Raw genomic sequence first — 18,904 nt, 5'->3', positions numbered from 1 at the left:
ATAGCACAGGGAGATCACCTCTGTGCTTTGTGACCATGAGAGGGGTGGGATAGGGAGGGTGGGAGACGCAAGAGGGAAGAGATATGGGAACATATGTATATGTATAACTGATTCACTTTGTTGTAAAGGAGAAACTAACACACTATTGTAAAACAGTTATACTCCAATAAAGATGTTAAAAAAAAAAAAAGATGCTCAACATCATTAATCAACAGAGAAATGCAAATTAGTACCACAATGAGATATGACCTTACACCAGAATGACTATCATCAAAAAGAACACAAATAAATATTGGTGAAGATGTGGAGAAAAGAGATCCCTTGTACACTGTTGGGGGGAATGTAAATTGGTGCAGCTACTGTGGAAAACAGTATGGAAGTTTCTCAAAAAGCTAAAAATAGAACTCTCATATGACCCAGCAATTCCACTCCTGGGTATATATCCAAAAAAAAAAAAAAGAAAAACCCACTAATTCGAAAAGATACATGCACTCCAAGGTTCATAGCAGCATTATTTACAATTGCCAAGATATGGAATCAACCTAAGTGTCCATCAACAGCTGAATGGGTAAAGAAGATGAGATATATATATATATATATATATATATATATATATATATAAAGTGAACTACTACTCAGCCATAAAAAAAAGAATGAAATTTTGTCATTTGCAACAACGTGGATGGACTTGGAGGGCATTATGCTAAGTGAAATAACGTAGATAGAGAAAGACAAATACTGTATGATATTGCTTATTTGTAGAATCTAAAAAATTTTTTTAAACTAGTGAATATAACAAAAAAGCAACAGACTCACAGATATAGAGAACAAACTAGTGGTTACCAGTAGGGAGAGGGAAGCAGGCAGGGGCAAGATAGGGGTAGGGGATTAAGAGGTACAAACTAGTATGTATAAAATAAACAAGCTACAAGGATATATTGTACAACACAGAGACTATAGCCAAGATTTTATAATAACCATAAGTGGAGTATAACATTTAAATATTGTGAATCACTATGTTGTACACCTGAAACTTATATAATCTTGTACATCAACTGCACCTCAATAAGAAAATTATTTTAAGGAAAGGACCAGATCAAGAAGGTCTTGTACACCAAGCCAAGGAGTTGAAACTCTAACTTGAGTGACAGTGGCAAGCCAGGGTGGTTTGAAACAAGGCAGTGACAGGTGAGATTAGAGCAGTATTTCTCAAAATATGACACCTGGAAGAACATCACCAGTAGTACTTGGAAACGGGTTAGAAATGAAAATTCTCTACCCCAGCCCAGACCTACTGAATCAGAAACTCTGGGAATGGGCCTAACAGTCTTTTGGGGTTTTTGTTTGTTTGTTTTGTATGTTTGTTTGTTTGGCCGTGCCACTTGGCATGTGGGGGTCTTAGTTCCCCAACCACAGATGGAACCCGCATCCCCTGCACTGGAAGCGCAGAGTCTTAACCACTGGACCACCAAGGAAGTCCCATGGCAGTCTATTTTAACACACCTTCCCTCTAGGGGATTCTGATAGTGCTAAAGTTTGAGAACCACTGGATTCAAGTTTAGAAAGACCACTCAGTCTGGGGCTGGGTGTCTGGGTAGGAAGGTACTGCAACACTCCAGGAAATGTGATAGTGAGAATTCGTTTTTTCATTTAACAAATACTTGTTGACCATCTACTATGTGCTAGATACTGTCTAGACAATAAAGATTCAGCAGTGAGCAAAGCAAAGCCCATGTGGTAATGGAGCACACGTTCTAGCGGAAATAATAATATCTATTGACATCATTTATGCAGTTCCAGATGCTGTCCTAAATACATTTACGTGTATATTTATTTCTTCATCCTCACAACAACCCCATCAGATAGGTACAGTTTTTGTCTTCATTTTACAGTTAAGGAAACTTAGTTTAAGTAGTAGAACCCAGATTCAAATCCAAGGTCATGCCCTAGATGCCAATGTCCTAGGCACCATGCTGTACTGCTTCCACAGCCTCATAGTGGCAGTGGTAGTGAAATATATTTATTCAGAATATATTGTTTTAGTACCTACTGAGTGCTAAGCACTGTTCTAGGAATTCAGTTAACAAGATCTCTCCCTTGATGGAAACTACATTCTAGTGAAAGGTAAATAATAAAATTAAGAAACAAGCAATATGAAAAAGCATTATGCTAAGAAAAGGAAAGCAAAGAAACAAGCAATATAAATAGTATATTAGAAGGTGACAAGTCTTGTGGAAAAAAGAAACACTAGAACATAGTAAGACAGAGAGAGAACGGGATGGGAAGGGAGAGCTACAGGGATTGGGGTGGGCAAGTTGAGATATCAACAAAGACTTCAAAACAAGGAGTTTAGCCAAGGGAATAAATGGAGGAAGACCATTCCAGGCAGAGGAAGCAGCTACATCTAAATCCTTAATGTGGGAGCAGGCGAGGAACAGCCAGGCCCGTGTGGCTGGAGCAGTGATCCCGGGCTACAGAGCAAAGAGAGGAGGGATTGCGTGCAAATCTTGTAGGGCTTTGTTGGTTTTTACTCTGTAAAACGGGAAGCCATTGCAGGATTGGGAGAAGAGAAATGACATAATCTTGTTTAGGTTTTAACAAGATCGAACCTATAGTTTTGTTGAGAATAGACTGCAGGGGACAAGAGAAGCCTGTTGGGAACTATTGCAATAACCAGAGGGGGAAAAGTGATGTGCCTTGCGCTGGATGGCATCAGTAGAGCCAACAGGTTTTGCAGATGGATGGATATTTTGCTGATGGAGGGCCAGAGAAAGTGGACTCTAGGGACCACCTACCGAAAGGGGGAGACCGTGGAAGGGGCAGGTTTGAGGGTGGGTGCTTGGAGGATGGTTGTTTTGGACAACCAGATAGACGTTGAATACACGTTGGTTATACAAGTCTAGAATTTAGAGAGAGATCTGGGCTAAGGAAATAAATTTGGGAGTTTTAAGTAAATGGGCAGTCTTTTAAATGATTAATAATGTAGGTAATGTTGGGAAAAGATAAAGCTATAGGTGTCACTTATCATAGGTTTTCTAATTGTCAGGCACTGTGCTCGACCCAATGGATTGGCTCAGTTAATTCCAACAAAATAAGAAGAGGTGGGACACATAGGAGGTATCTACCATCAGGGACCAGAAGCACCAGTGGTCTCTGTTCTCTGATCGGCTTTTTTAGGCAATTCCGTCTGTGACTGACGCAGCGGCAAGCAGTCCTCTCTCCACCTCGAAGTGGGCTTGAGAAGTTGCAAGGCTCCACCCGGCGATCGATCGACTTTCACTCTCCAAACTGGGCCCCGCCCACGCGCTTGCGCACAAAGGCCCTTTCGCAGGGGGCGGGGCCTGAGCGAGCACAAAGGGGCCTGAATGAGTTGAGCGCTCGCTCGAGCTGCGCTGGGCGTTGCCAGGCGAAGCGAGTGTCGCCGAGGTCCCTACAGTTGGCCTCTCGCTGGCCCAGCCCAGCCCACGGATCCCGAGTGGAGAACACGAGCACCGCCGGACTCGCTGGCGAGCTCCCAGGCAGAGCGCCCCGGCCTCTCAAGGATGGCCGAGCGAGGGTTACCCAGGCGAGCAGGACTCACGGGTGAGTGGTCGCATCGCTGCTGGGCCGGGGCCGGGGCCGGGCACGGGCCCTGCCCGCCCCGCCCCTGTGCCTGCCAGGCCCCGCCCCGAAGCCCAGGCTCCGCCCCTTCTGCCCCGCTGCTCCTTCAGGGTACCTGAGATCTGTACGCCTCGCTCCTCTTTTTTCTCGTTTCCTCTTTTTTAGGAAGGGTCTTTAATTTCGAGTCTCCGTAGTTTCCGCGCCCCCTTTGTCTTTAGGGGTCTCGATTCTGGGGGCTCCTTTCTGAGTTCCTCCTGCAGGTCAGTCATTTGATCCCCAGGGTTTAGGATACTTTCTCCATCTCAGCCTTCTCTAGGCAGATTTTACCTTACAGACGTGATTGTTGATTTCTGGAAGGAAAAAAAAAAAAGTTTGAGGGACCAGAGAAGCCCCATCGGTCAGCTCGCGGGGTCCCCGAAAGGAGGGGCTTTCTGCTGTGCAGATGCACACCTGGACCATGGACCACCAAGGCCTGTTATGGAAACCAATTCTGTTGTTCAGCTGAACCCCCAAAAACTTTGGGAAGGGAAGTGTAAGAATTGTAGAGATAATCTAGTGAGACCTCTTCTCAGTTCAGGAAGCAGAGGCCCGCGAGAGTGAACTGACTTGGCCCAGGTTACATGCTAGTTAAAGGACCCCTCCGCCGTATTCTGCTGTGTCTAGGAATAGAAAAAATAAAATGGGGAAAGAAATGGAAGATTAGCCTTTCTGATAGCTCTTGGGGTTTTAATACGACTATAAAAGTAAAAGCACTTTTCAGAGCTAGAAGAAGGTGATGGCTTTTTGCATAGTAGGGAGTTTGAGATTACATCAAAGGCTTCTGTTAGATTAAAACCTCAGATTGTCACGGACTTAATATTGGTGGGATTTTTAAATACCCACATAAACCCTAATACTGTTTAATAAAATTTGATTTTTGCAAACTAGAGAGTCAGGCCTTGCCATTTCCTGTTTTTCCAGACACAGCTTAGTATTACAGAGGTCAAATGTATTTTATATAAATTATTTTTTTGCCACAGCTAACATTAAAGAAACCACTAACTTTCACAGTGCTGAAGGCTACCAGCAGAATTAGTGCTGCCAGTAGATTTCTGGGAAAGATTTCACGGAAATCTTCAAGGAATTTTAAGTTGATCCTTCCTATTTTTAGTTGCATTCTGTTTTTAATAAGTAGTAAGTGGTAAGAGAGACCAAAAGAATTTACACCATCACCATATAGTATAGCCACTAGGGTTCCTCTTATGGTGAAAATACACTCATGTTCCCTTTAGATATTTTGGGAAAGCAGAGTATTGAAATGCCTGATATGTTTGTTTATTTATTTATTTATTTGGCCACGTGGCATGCGGGATCTTAGTTCCCCTGCACAGGGATTGAACCCGTGCCCCCTGAAGTGGAAGCACAGAGCCCTAACCACTGGACTGCCAGGGAACTCCCCAATGCCTGATATGTTTAGGGGGATGCATATTTCTACTGAGAAAAATGGCAATTTCCCCAGTAGTTAAGCTGAATGCAGCATATTTTTCTGCTCTATTAAATGTCTGAAAATGATGAAAGGGTTACATAGATAACATTTGGGAAAATACTTTTTGAATGACTATGAGTAAATAAAAGTATTTTATTATATATCAAAAAGCCAAGCTTCAAGCAGAAATGGCTTGGGTGAAACAAAAATTAAGACAGTATCACTGCTCTGAGAAAACTGTAAAACCAATGTTAAATACTACAGCCACTAAATTCATATAAAAACATGACTCATTTTGAAAGTATTTTTAATACCCTGAATTTGCACCTTTTTTTCTTCCATGTTTCTTAGTGTCATTTTCCTGTGGTATATATATATATATATACATATATATATATATATATGTGTATATATATATATGTATATATATATGTATATATATGTATATATATATATATAAAATATATAATTATATATGTTAATGGATCATCAGGCTGTACCACATATGTCCAGCTCACTTATTGGTCATAATTAGTATATGTGCAGCAATGAAGCAGTCAACCTCCCATTAAAATGAATGCAGTTGAAGGACAAAGTTTGACTGAAATATGGCTTATGTCTTCTTGTGTCAGGTTTTCCAAATTTTACATAAAGTATGCAATAACATAACAATGTACTGCCTTAAATTGCAACTGCCTTAAATTGCCTTAAATGAGCCTGAACCTAAATTAATAAGCATCAAAATTTTTTAAAAATCAAACAGTAACAATACCTTCATTTTCTTCATTCTCACCAATATATGTATTAGCATGCACATGGGAAAAAATGCAAACAACAATTCTAATGATATATCCACTTAGGTGGTTGCTGCCATCATCAGAGTGAGAACTGGGTGACTCAAATGACTTCATTTAAACACGGAGCTAAGTCTGAACAACTGTGGGAATTATGGTTTCAGAATAGAATGTCAGTGCCATAACATTTAGAATGTTACTTACGTAACACAATTCTAGAGGAGGTAGGAGGAAGCATAAGACCAATTTCCTTATTTTTCCTAGAAATGAATTACTCAGTACTTGTGTGTGATTTACACGGACTTCAAACAAATGACTTAGTCTCCTGTCTTTTTTATTAACAGTCTTTTATTACTTTTATTTACTTAACAGTCTTTTTTATTAACCATTTAGAGAACTTTTACACTACATCTTTAATATTGAAGAAACATTTATCTGAAGTTCAGCAATTCCTGTCAATTTTATTTCCATTTCCTATTTTCCCTCCTGGTAAATCCAGGTAAAGCTAAATTTATTACACTTGTTAAAGCATTTGTTATAAGATTCCTTTAAATAAAACTTTTAAAGTCTGTCCTTCTAATTGATCATTTGGTTGGGATGATATTCACCTGATGGATATTTCTAACTGTTGTGATGCTTATTTTGCCTTCTCTTTTTGTACTTTAAGGTTTTGCTTGACCTCTTTAACATAATAAACATTTGTCATTATAACTGAAAAACTTCAAAAAATATGAATTCATTTACAGGATGAAACCTACTTTATTAGGTCTGATTTTAATGTATTTCAGCCAGTAGAAACATATTTAAATAGAAGAATGAATTCAAGGAATCATGGTGAAAATTCTGGGCACTTTATTTTAATAAATGATGGTAACATATATTAATATATAATAATTATATAATAAAATATACATATATTGTATATAATAGGTATTATATAATATTATATATAATAATAAATGTTAAATGAATGATATATTTTTGGTAATAAAATAAGAAGTCACCAAAAAAACAAGTGCAAGATTATGTCTTTGAAAAACTGGCTATACAAGTTTGGTGACTAGACATTTATGTGAACTAGAGCTCAAAATTTAATTTTAAGGACTACATTGTTTTTTTGTTTTTTTGCGGTACGCGGGCCTCTCACTGTTGTGGCCTCTCCCGTTGCGGAGCACAGGCTCCGGATGCGCAGGCTCAGCGGCCATGGCTCAAGGGCCCAGCTGCTCCGCAGCATGTGGGATCTTCCCGGACCGGGGCACGAACCCGTGTTCCCTGCATCAGCAGGCGGACTCTCAACCACTGCGCCACCAAGGAAGCCCAGGACTACATTGTTTTAAAGTCAGGGATCTCAGTGTCAGGACAGCGACACAGCTGTCAGTGGCTGTGTTGACACTCCATCTTCTCACATCAGGACACAGTGGCCTAAGTCAATGGACTGCAGTGACTGGCATGTTTCCAAACAGTCAAGAAAAGGAAAAGGAAGAAACCACTGCTTCCCAGTAAAAAGAAAAGGAAGGGCTTCCCTGGTGGTGCAGTGGTTGAGAGTCTGCCTGCCGATGCAGGGGACACGGGTTTGTGCCCCGGTCCGGGAGGACCCCACATGCTGCGGAGCGGCTGGGTCCGTGAGCCATGCCCGCTGAGCCTGCGTGTCCGGAGCCTGTGCTCCGCAACGGGAGAGGCCACAGCAGTGAGAGGCCCGCGTACCACAAAAAAAAAAAAAAAAAAAGAAAGAGAGTGAGAAGACTGATCTTACATTCCCTTAACGGACAAAAAGGGAGATAAAGTTTTGAATATGATTAAATGAAATGGTGGTGGGATATTTTGACAATCTCCTGAGCAGTTAAAACCAAGAATGTGATTTCAGAAATGTATAAACTATTGTCTGAAATACCAGAATTAGTCTGCAGCATTTAGGACAGCACTCTGTAACTCGGAATGCAATTTTATGTATCTTTCAGGGTTAATTTTATTTTATTTCCAAAATAGAACATGAATCCTTCTCACTCTTGGAATTGAATGTTTAAAAATCTAATATATTTAATGGGATTCTTAACTCTCTAATTTTTTAAATGCTAGTTTTGTCCATTCTTAAAGGGATTTCCCAAACTGTCACTATTATGTTATCTATTAATGTTGTCTTCACATCTTTCAGAAATAACTGGTAATAAGACCTCTGTAGCCATGGCTAGTTCTGACGTGAAACCAAAATCAGTAAGTCATGCCAAAAAGTGGTCAGAAGAGATAGAAAATCTGTACAGATTTCAACACGCAGGATATCGAGATGAAGCTGAATATAAACAAGTGAAGCAAGTTTCTATGGTAAGATTTATGCCTCTACAAACCTGAACTCAAAATGAGTTTGTTATGTGGTGAAAAGCACTAAAAACAAAACAAAACAAAACAAAACAACCAAACAAAAAACCCACCACCAACAAAGAACCAGAGAATACTAAAAGGGAATTCTACTCCAGCCCTCTCGTTTTACTGATGGGGAGCTGAGGCCCAGAAGAATGCTTTTCAGGCAGGCTGGGGCAAGAGGTGGTTCCTCAGCACAGAAACATTAAGAATTTTCTAGCTTTTACTGACAACTGTGCTGTGAACCTTTTATGGTAGACCATCAAAGCAGAGTCATTTTCTCTCCCTAAGGTAATTCTATTATCACTTATTCAGTTTGCTGTGGAACTATTATTTCTTTCCTGTTTCTTTTTTATCTTAACCACAAATTATAAAGGGGTTAAATTCTTCTTTAGGTGACAAAATCTCCCGACTTTGGTTGTGTATTCCAGACTTTCTTGAGAGATTAGAGACATGGTTTTGCTTTTCAAAGACTACCAAAATCTAGATATGGCCCCAGTTTATAATGTGATTTTTAAAATTCAGGGCTTCCCTGGTGGCGCAGTGGTTGCACGTCCGCCTGCCGATGCAGGGGAACCGGGTTCGTGCCCCGGTCTGGGAGGATCCCACGTGCCGCGGAGCGGCTGGGCCCGTGAGCCATGGCCGCTGAGCCTGCGCGTCCGGAGCCTGTGCTCCGCAGCGGGAGAGGCCACAACGGTGAGAGGCCCGCGTACCGCAAAAAAAAAAAAAATAAATAAATAAAAATAATAATAAAATAAAATTCATTTATTGTACTGAATACTAGGAGGCTGAGTTTGGAAGGATATTATAGAATATGACATAGTATTCATAAATGTATTTTAATTTTTAGAGCTGAGGTTGCAACAAAGTATTTATTATTAACTTGTTTTTTATTTTTGTTTTATGTTTTTATTATTAACTCACCATTGTTCAGAGACTAATTCTTAGATGGGTTTTTCAGATCCCCATATTCTTTTTCTTCCTTCCTTCTACTCTTTGATCTCTACTTAACACGTCCTAAAAAACTAGATAGGAAAAAAGATGGAGGCAATACAGAGCTAAAATGTAGTACCCTCTTTCATTTAATGTATGTTAATTCAATAGAGATTATTTGTGGTGGTAAGGAATGAAATTAAACATACTGATCAAATAAGGATTTGACGGATGACTTTGACTTTCACATACCCATTTCTTCATGTCTACTAGCATTTTACTCTTTGGTCCCCATTTTACCAAAAGGGAGTTTTCATTACTCTATCATCTGTGGCTTCTAAATAGTTGTAAAACACAAGCATCAGCATTTTAATGCAGTTCAAAAATAAGCTTCACACACTTGCCTTAAGATTGGGAAAGGCAACACCCCTGAAAGGTGAGTAAGACCCAGGATCATATAGGCAAGGTGATCATACAGGCGCTGATGCACCTACACCACCACCCCAGAAACTGTTGTGATTGAGATCAGATAAGAGATAAGAGACTGAGATAAGATCAGATTTAAGGGAACACAAAGAACACCCTTAAAGGGCAAGTCCCCCAAAGCACCTGAGGGGTGTGTGTGTGTGTGTGTGTGTGTGTGTGTGTGTGACAGCCCGATCCACTGTATGACTTGACAGTTGTAGAGAGGTTTTGCATTTCACTTCAGTGTATATTTATTGGGTACCTGCCATGTGCAAATTTCTGTGCCAGGTGCTTTAAAAAGAGAAATATAAAAGCAAGTGCCTGACCTCAAGGAATTTAGAGTACAGGACTTGGAATGAGTCTGCCCAGGCTTTGCATCCTGGCTCTCCTCCTTGGCTAGGAAACCCTGAACAAGGTTCATAACCCTTCCTGAGCTCAAGTGTAAAATGGTGATGCCAGTGCCTGCTTTAGAAAATTGTCTCAGGAATTAAATGAAATCATGTGTTGCAAGTGCCTCGCATTGTAGTTTGTTGAGTGAATGAATGGTGTTCAGTGAATGATAGCTTTTATTATTCCTGTATCTTGGAGTGGAAGATTAAGAGTGACGAACAATAAAAACTTACGCAAGTGAAAATATATGCCTCCCAAAATTAAAGGAAGATAAAATTTTCTTCCTTCAGGGACAATCTTCCAAAAGGGCTTCATGCCCCGAGAGGCATTTGCAGTGGGCCTTAAAGGATGGACAGGAGGGTAACTGAAGGCTTGCCTTGATTGGCAGTGGTCTGAAGGGTTTGGGCGATGTTCCTGTCCTTACCTAAAGCACACGTCCTTATGGGCACTATTAGTGCTTACTGATCTCCTACCCAAGGAGAGCTGACTTGAGGACCATATCACCCACCTCCACCATTCTCTAAGGAATGAAGGTTTCCTAGGTTGAATGGGAGTGATGGGTAGAAAGCCAAGAAGAAAAAATTATGAAACAGCAAAGGGTTATAGAAAGAAAAAATCCTAGAGGTTGATGAGGCAGAAACAGTACATCTGTTTGGAAGTCCCCCCTGATTTCCTAGGGTGAGGCAGCTGGAAGCAGGACCTCAGTCCTTGTCTTCTTTGAAGAAAGAATTCAGCAAAGTGACAGAGATTGTGAAGCAGATAAAGTGTTTATTGGGAGCAAAGTACGTGTTGAAGAACTCACAGGCAGACTCAGAGTTGGGCTCAATAGGGGTGGCTGAGATCGCTTATATGGGGGCAGTCTTCTGGGTTACCTCTGGCCAGTCATCCTGTTCGTGCCCACATTTGGCCTGACTCAGGGTCCTTCCTGGTGGGTGCACATGCATCTCTCAGCCACGATGGAGTCCAGCGCGAAGATTTCTGGGAGGTTGGCAGGACATATTATGGGCTGGTGGCTCCTCTCTCCTTTGGCCCCTTCCGAGACTGAGGACCTTCTCTGTGCACGCACGTGTCCAGCTGGAAAATCCCCTTTGCCACAAGAATGAGAAAAATGTGGTCACGTTGTCTTCCACCCAATCAGGGCTCTGCTCCTGCTGGTCTCTTATCTTGAGGTGTCAGCAGGAGACTGGTTGCAGCTGCTCAGCCTGGGCCCATCTGTCTCCTTCCTCAATCCCACATAAAGTGCTGTGGGTATTCTGAAGAAGCAGCAGTGTAGTTTCTTCACTGAATAAGGTGGTTGGGGGACCCTACTAAATGAGAGAGCCTGCTCTTGGCCCCAAGAGGAAGACAGTGGTAACGGTATCTTGAGAACTTCTTCCTTTCTCTGCCGAGGGTAATGGAAGCAACAAAGAGCAGGCTTGACCTGAGTGATGGAAAGCATTGCTTTTCTCTATGATGTACGTGTCAGAGAGCCTGCCAAGGTTTCCCAGATAGGCTGCTACCCGTTTTTGCTAACTCCTAAATAAACAAGACCACAGAAGAAAGGGAAAATATGTTGTTAGAAAACAAAGGATGTGTCTTCTTTTGTATTCGTGGCATTTTCATGTTCCAGTTTGGAAGCTGTGATTTATAAGTGGGGGATTGGAGAATGAGTAGCTGCCTGTAGAGATGATGCTGAAGAACAGGACTTGGTCTTTATGCCAGGAATACAGAATCAAAATACTAGGGTTTTGACAGTGGTGGAGTACATGTCACACAATCCAGAAGCAACATACCTGACCACAGCAAAAATGCACGGACCTGAGCAAGAGGGTATAACGCGAATTCAGAGAGGAAGGGGAGAAAAATGTCCAAACGAGATCAAGCCAAACGATCAAGTAAGCAAACCAATGTGGCGAATGAGAAAGACTAGTGGGGAGAAGGTAAGAAGAGATTGCGAAGAACTATGTTCATGACCTCAAATTTCTATGAAAACTTGAGTTTTAAGGTGTGAACTTGAAACATGGACATGAGGAAATACACGTGTATTTCTCTAGATACAGAGATTTTCTAGATGTAGAGATTTAGATATCTCTAGTCTAACTGCTTCCTTTAGTCACCCCTGTGGCCTGGGCCTAGCCCTAATTTCCTCCTTGGGTATTATTTTTAGAAGTTAGTAAGTAATAATGCTTAAAATAGTTTGTAAACATAAGAAGGATAAAGTTTCGATTATTTTGAATGTTTTATCTTGGCTGCAGGGTAGAAATTTAAATCTAGAAATTGGGATCTAGGGAGAAGCACCGAATTAGTTGCCCTGCAGTATAAGGTTGCAACTTACGTGTGTTGTGTGTGTTGTTTGTGTGTGTGTGTGTGTGTAAGCTATCACTAAGAGCTCAAGTATTTTTAAATTTAATTTTGTACTTTAATTGTTTGATGTGACTTGTGTTTTTAACTGTTTGATAGTGAAATATTATATAAAAAGAACATCAGCATTACAATATTTGTATTCTGGTTTTCAATATACAGGTAGATCGTTGGCCAGAGACAGGATATGTGAAGAAACTTCAGAGACGGGACAATACTTTCTATTACTACAACAGACAGAGGGAATGTGATGACAAGGAAGTCCACAAAGTGAAAATTTATGCTTACTAGCCTTACTTCTTGGTATTACCTGTCATTATCTTTTTAAAAATCCACTGTTTGATTCTACATCATGTAAGTGTCATTTTACAAAAGACTCCAAAATGCAGACTTCACTGGAATGTTTTGAGACACCAAAGCCATGAAACTTGGTCTCTAGTAATCATCCCGTTCTGTTCTAAAATATAACTGCAGTAGCATTCCATTGGTGCCTGCCTTGGTCTGGTTCTTCCTGTTTTAACCGTGGTAGCATAACTACAGTAAGTCCCCTACATACAAACGAGTTCTGTTCTGAGAGCGCGTTCGTAAGTCCAGTTTGTTCGTAAGTCCAACAGAGCTAGCCTAGGTACCCGACTAACACAGTCGGCTATATAGTACTGTACTGTAATAGGTTTAGAATACTTTTCACACAAATAGTACATAAAAAACAAACACAAAAAATAAAACATTTTTACTCTTACAGTACAGCCCCTTGAAAAGGACAGTAGTACAGCACAACAGCTGGCACACAGGGGCTGGCATCGAGTGAGCCGGCAAGAAGAGTTACTGACGGGAGGACGGACAGGAGGTGGGCGACGGTAGAGCTGAAGGATCCTCAGCAACAGGAGACGGAGGGCAAGCAGCAATTCCGCTCACGCCTGACACTGATGGAACGCACGTTCGCATCTTGGAAAGTTTGCAACTTGAAGGTTCGTATGTAGGAGACTTACTGTACTATGCAGGGGAAGAAAGAGCCCCACTTGAAACTATTGCAGCGGTTGTGTAGAGGTTGTGTAGAGGTTATTTCCCTGACGCCCATCACTTTGAACTGCCAGATCTGCATTCTGTGGCCCGAAGGACTTTCTCTTGCCTCTGGAGTCCTTTGCCTCTCACTGAGTTGAGTGGAAATGCCAAATGATGGTGCTTGGGGCGGAGAGGTATCAAAGGCCCAGCCACCTGCTTCCGCACGGAGGAATCAACCTGAGGTTAATCTTCGCTCACGTGCAGCAGTAACTCATTGGATGACGTAGGCAATTGGTTCTCCCGTCCTTGCTCCCTTCCCCCACTCCCCTGCCAGCGGCTCCTTCCCTCCTGAATCACCTCCTGGGACTTGGAGCCTTGTCCTGGGGTCAGCTTCTGGGTCCCCTCCCCGCCACCACCACCATAGAAGACATGTTCCAGCGCTGCCTGGCATCACTGCAGAAACAGCCCAAGTGCTAACATGCGAAGAAGGCAATTAAACCCGGGAGGCTTAAGAAGTCCCCCCAGATCAGTGAGTCTTGAGGCTTTGAAATTAACTAGCTGAAAGATATCATTTTCATTATAACTTTTTTGTCACTGATAAGATTTTTTGTTCCCATTGATAAGTTCTGATCTTTAATTAGATTTTGGGTTACGAGCTCACGTCTATCAATTCATTCAACTTCAGGTCCTGTTTTCCAGAACTACCTGCCCCACGAAGCTCCGTTAGTTTTTCCCAGTTCAAATCTGTGCCTTTGGGACTTCCCTGGTGGCGCAGTGGTTAAGAATCCGCCTGCCAAGGCAGGGGACACGGGTTCAAGCCCTGGTCCAGGAAGATCCCACATGCCACGGAACAAGTAAGCCCTTGCACCACAACTACTGAGCCTGCGCTCTAGAGCCCGTGAGCCACAACTACTGAACCTGTGTGCCGCAACTACTGAGCCTGCACTGTAGAGCCCGTGAGCCACAACTACTGAACCTGTGTGCCACAACTACTGAGCCCGCGCGCCTACAGCCCGTGCTCCACAACAAGAGAAGCCACCGCAGTGAGAAGCCCGCGCACCACAACGAAGAGTAGCCCCTGCTCGCCGCAACAAGAGAAAGCCCGCGCACAATGACAAAGACCCAATGCAGCTAAAAATAAATAAATAAAATAAATAAATTTTTTTTTAAAAAGGAAGAAGAGGCAAGGCACTGACTGGGAGACTAAGTCTGCAAAACATACACAAAATAAAGGACTTATGTCCACAGTATATAATGACTTCTCAATATTAAGACAATTAAAATTAGGCAAAAGATGTGAACATTTAAGAAACAAAAGTGTGCCTTTTCAGAACAAACACATCATGGAAAGGATACATAGATTGGTAAGCCTCTTTTATGCCTTTCCCGTGCTGCCTGAGGTCCTCTTATTTAGCACTTGTTTCAAGGCATTTATCTGTACCTCTAGGGTCAGGATTTCTGTCACTGTCTTTGCAGGTTTGGCACACACCACTAGGTGCTGAGCATAGGAGGTCTTCTGAATCGGATAATGCTTTTTAAAAAAAAAAAAATTTACTGTGGTAGAATAATTGTCTGCAAAGGCAGCCACATCCTTATTCCTGGAACCTGTGGATGTGGTACCTTATATGGCTAAAGAAACACTGCAGATGTGATTAAGAACTTGATACGTGGACATTATCCTGGAAAACCTAGGTGGACCCCATGTAATCACCCGGGTCCTTAAAGAGGGGAGAAGCCAAGTCAGAGTCAGAGAAGATGTGATGAAGGAAGCAGAGACCTGAGACATGCAAGGAAGGAGCCAAAAGCCAAAGAATACATAAAGCCCCAAGAGTCTCCAAAGGGAACACAACCTTGCTAACCCCTTGGTTTTACCAGATAAGACCCATTTCAGACTTCTGGCTTCCAGAACTGTAACAGAATAAACTCATGTTGTTTTACGCTTCTCCGTTTGTGGTGATCTGTTAGAGCAGCGGTAGGAAATGGACACTGACATGGAATAGATGAAGCCAGTAACCATCCATAGTCTCGAAGTCAGCGTTGAGTGTCAGCCATGGCCTGCCACTTTTGACATTTTGCTACAGGTTCAGATTCAATCCAAGGAAGCTGGCCAGGCAGTTTTTATCTGGAAAGCTCTCAGTCATTAGCTCGCATGTTCTAAATGCGATGGTATCTCTCTGCAGCAAGACTCACTTCAGAAACACGGCCCTTGGGACCATGAGATGCAGTTTTGGTTCGCTGAGTCTGTGTGACCAGTGCTTTCCCAATGTGCCTTATGGTGAGCATAGCGGGTGCCAATCTTTCTTAAAAAATGGGTAAGCCACTTTCTTCTCAGCTCCTTTTTGGCCACTTTTCATAAGTGCTTGTGCCAGCTAACCAGTATGGTGCTGTGGAGAGCGGCATGGGCGATCACTTATAGTAGGGTGTCTGTTCTGTGTTGGGTCTTGGCCCACAGGCTTTGGTCCATGATGGCAAGAGAACCCCAATCCTGTTCCATACTAGATACTGGAGAAGAGCTGTTCTGACACACAGTTGCCAGTTTCAGACTGAAGCAGCAAGAGGGCCAGGCTACGCAGCTTGGTAGGGCATCCCCAGTATGAATGAGCGCTTGGGGAGGACCCCTGTCTCCAGGGGATCAGAAACCTGTTTAGTTTCTACCATTAAGTTGCACTTGGTGATGCTTGTCAAGAAGCAGCTGATGACTCACTAACCATGTATTCTTCCACATTCACTGGTTCTCAAGCCTGGCTGTGCACTGGAATAGCACAAGGAATTATTTCAACAATACTAATGCCTGGACCCCACTCCATTCCAGTTAAACCATAATCTCTGGGGTAAGATCATAGAAAAAAACTATACACACACACACACACACACACACACACACACACACACACCTGTCCTCAGTTGCTAGCACAGAGTTCCTGAAACCCTTGTAACTGAAACAGGAGGGAAGGGGGCAGGGAACAACCTTTAAAAGAATGACATAGCCTGAGGACACGACATAAACTGATTAGAACCAAGTAGGTCCAAGATGGTGGATAAGTCAACTTCCACTAGACCTTGAGTCTCGGTAAACGCTCATTGTAACACATCAGCAAGCTAAATGACCCACCCACAGGCAATATGACAGTTCCGAGGCTGACCATAAAGGTCAAAAAGTGGGCGGTGGCCCAGTTCCTGGAAAGCCCCACCCCTTCTCCAAAATAGCTGGAATACTCCCCCCAATCATGAGCCCATGAAATTACCCACCCGTATAAAGACAGAGAACCCCATACCCTGGTGTTGCTCTTGCCTTCTGAGAAGAGGCCCACACTCTGTCTGTGGAGTGTGTTTCTCTCTAAATAAATCCACTTCTTACCTATCACTTTGTCTCTCACTGAATTCTTTCTGCGATGAGACATCAAGAACCTGAGCTTTATTAAGTCCTGAGACCAGGTGTGCAATCTAAGAAGAATGTGGGTTCAAGTCCCAGTCTGGGTTTTGGCTGGGTTCGAGTCCAAGCACATGGGTTCAAGTCCCAATCTGGATGGCACGGTTTCATAACTTCCTAAGTGTGAGACCCCCCCAGAAGCATCTCTTGTTCTCATATTCATCTCTGACCCCCGTCTCTGACACAGGGCTCCTAAAATCCTTGTAAATTCCTAAGTGACAAGAGGACTGGGAGCATCTTTTGTTCTACTGAGGCGACTCTGGGTGAGCTCCTGGATGGGGGCTGGTCACCAAAAAGATCAAGCTTGGAATTTTCAGCCCTAACCCCACATCCTCCAGAGAAGGGAGAGGGGCTAGAAATGGAGCTAATGATCCATCATGCCTAGTGACGAAGCGTCCTCAAAATCCCAATAGCAGAGGGTTCAGACAGCTTCCCAGGGTGTGGGACAAACATCCGTACGGAGAGGGTGTCATGCCCCAACTCCACAGGGACAGAAGCTCCCGACCTTGGAACCTTCCCAGGCCTCACCCAACTTCCACGCTGGTTTCCCAGCCTCCGCTCTTGTCCCTTCCGACCCATTATCTTCACTGCAGCCAGAATGAGCTTTCTAAACCGCAAATCTGAAAGCTGCCTCGCTGGTAAAACTCTTGGAAGTTCCCTATCATTCTGAAAATGAAGCGTCGATGCCACCCAGTGTTCCGCATGGCCCTTCATGACCTTGTCATTGTTTATTCCTTGGGCGTCTTCTCTGAAAACTTCCAACCTCCACACCTAATTGACCTGTTTTCAGACTGTTAAGGCTTCTCATTGGCTGCATGTGGCTCTCCCCACAAGCCAGCCTGATGTTTTTTTCCTGGCTGGCTTCCACTCTTCCTTCTTGCTCAGCTGGGCCACATTTCAGAGGAAGACTTTCCTCACGGTCTCCACCGCCTCCAATCTGGGTGAGGGGTCCTTCCCCTGATAGAGCCCTTTTATTTCAGCACGTGTCACACTCTGTTTTCTCACGCCCCTTGTCTCCTTACAAGACTATGAGGTCAAGGAGGCAGAACTGCCCGTGTTTGTCTGTCTTTGTGTCACTTAGCACTGAAGGCCTAGTACGGATGGGTGGGTAGATGAATGAATGAATAATACTAATACTAAACAAAGTAGTAAGAATAGTACTAATGACTAATAACTAACAAAATAGAATTCTATTGCTACAACTGAGGTAGAACTCTATGATATAAAGGTAGCAATAATTTATTACCAGAATAAGTTGGGTCCATTGGAAAATGGAATCCAAGTGGATTCCGAAATGGAAACTCTGGATAAATTTCTTTTTCTTTTTATTTATTTATTTATTTGAAAGTGGTACGCATTCATTAAACAACATTTAGGAAATTATCCTGAGTAGGAAAAATTAAGTCACCTATGGTTTCATGCTCAAATACAAAATATATTACAATGTTGGTGTATTTCTTTCTAACCAAAAGGACTACACCTAACATTTGAGACTCTCAAATTCTCACCGTAACCCCATATGGCACAGAGAGATTCAGTAACTGGCCCCAGGTCACAGAGCTGGTTAGATGGTAGAGTTGGGAGATGAACTCGGCATGTTGGGGGAGAGAGGCAAGGACACAGGACAAACTGCTGCCCCCAAGATTGGAGAGACAGCTTCTGGGAGCAGAGACTCACGCGTGGAAACCTCCATGGGAGCCAGCGCTCAGGCAGGAACCCCTGGACCGCAATTCACAAAGCCCTGGAGGTTACATGTGGACAAGACCGAGAGTTACGAGCCCAGTCACAGGGGTCTCCCACGCTTTTGTGAGTTTTACCCCCAGGAGCGCAGTCACGTTCCCACAGTAGAGAGCGGAGAAGAATCCCCTCGTGCTTCTGGTAGAGGGAGGGGAAGAGGAATCATTTCTGAAATAGGCCACACGTTCTGTGCTTCTTAACCAGGCCTGTCCTCAGCAGAAAGTAGTCAGCCAGAGCCTAAGCAGCTGGGCTACGGTCAGGGCTTAACTAATCTGGGGAAAAGAAATGCCTGGCTCCAGCCCCCGTTAGCCGTCCTGCTCACATGCGTGAGCTCACGGTCCAGAGGCGCAGGCCACTGAAAGACTGAGCCTGATCACAGGACCCTGCAACGCC

General features: G+C 43.0%; 1 protein-coding gene across 1 annotated transcript; it reads left to right on the top strand.

The window, feature by feature from the left end:
• Nucleotides 1-3,341: 3,341 nt before the first annotated feature.
• Nucleotides 3,342-12,826, top strand: MEIG1 (meiosis/spermiogenesis associated 1). The gene is made up of 3 exons (XM_007125312.3): nucleotides 3,342-3,582; nucleotides 8,012-8,178; nucleotides 12,505-12,826. The coding sequence occupies exons 1-3, from the start codon at nucleotides 3,543-3,545 to the stop codon at nucleotides 12,631-12,633; spliced, it is 336 nt and encodes a 111-aa protein (XP_007125374.2). The 5' UTR covers nucleotides 3,342-3,542; the 3' UTR covers nucleotides 12,634-12,826.
• The last annotated feature ends 6,078 nt before the right edge of the window (nucleotides 12,827-18,904 follow it).

The sequence above is a fragment of the Physeter macrocephalus genome, chromosome 11 (assembly GCF_002837175.3).
Source record: "Physeter macrocephalus isolate SW-GA chromosome 11, ASM283717v5, whole genome shotgun sequence".
NCBI classification, from domain to species: domain Eukaryota; kingdom Metazoa; phylum Chordata; class Mammalia; order Artiodactyla; family Physeteridae; genus Physeter; species Physeter macrocephalus.
Note: the sequence above shows the minus strand (reverse complement) of the source record. Positions and strands in the feature narration are given on the sequence as shown.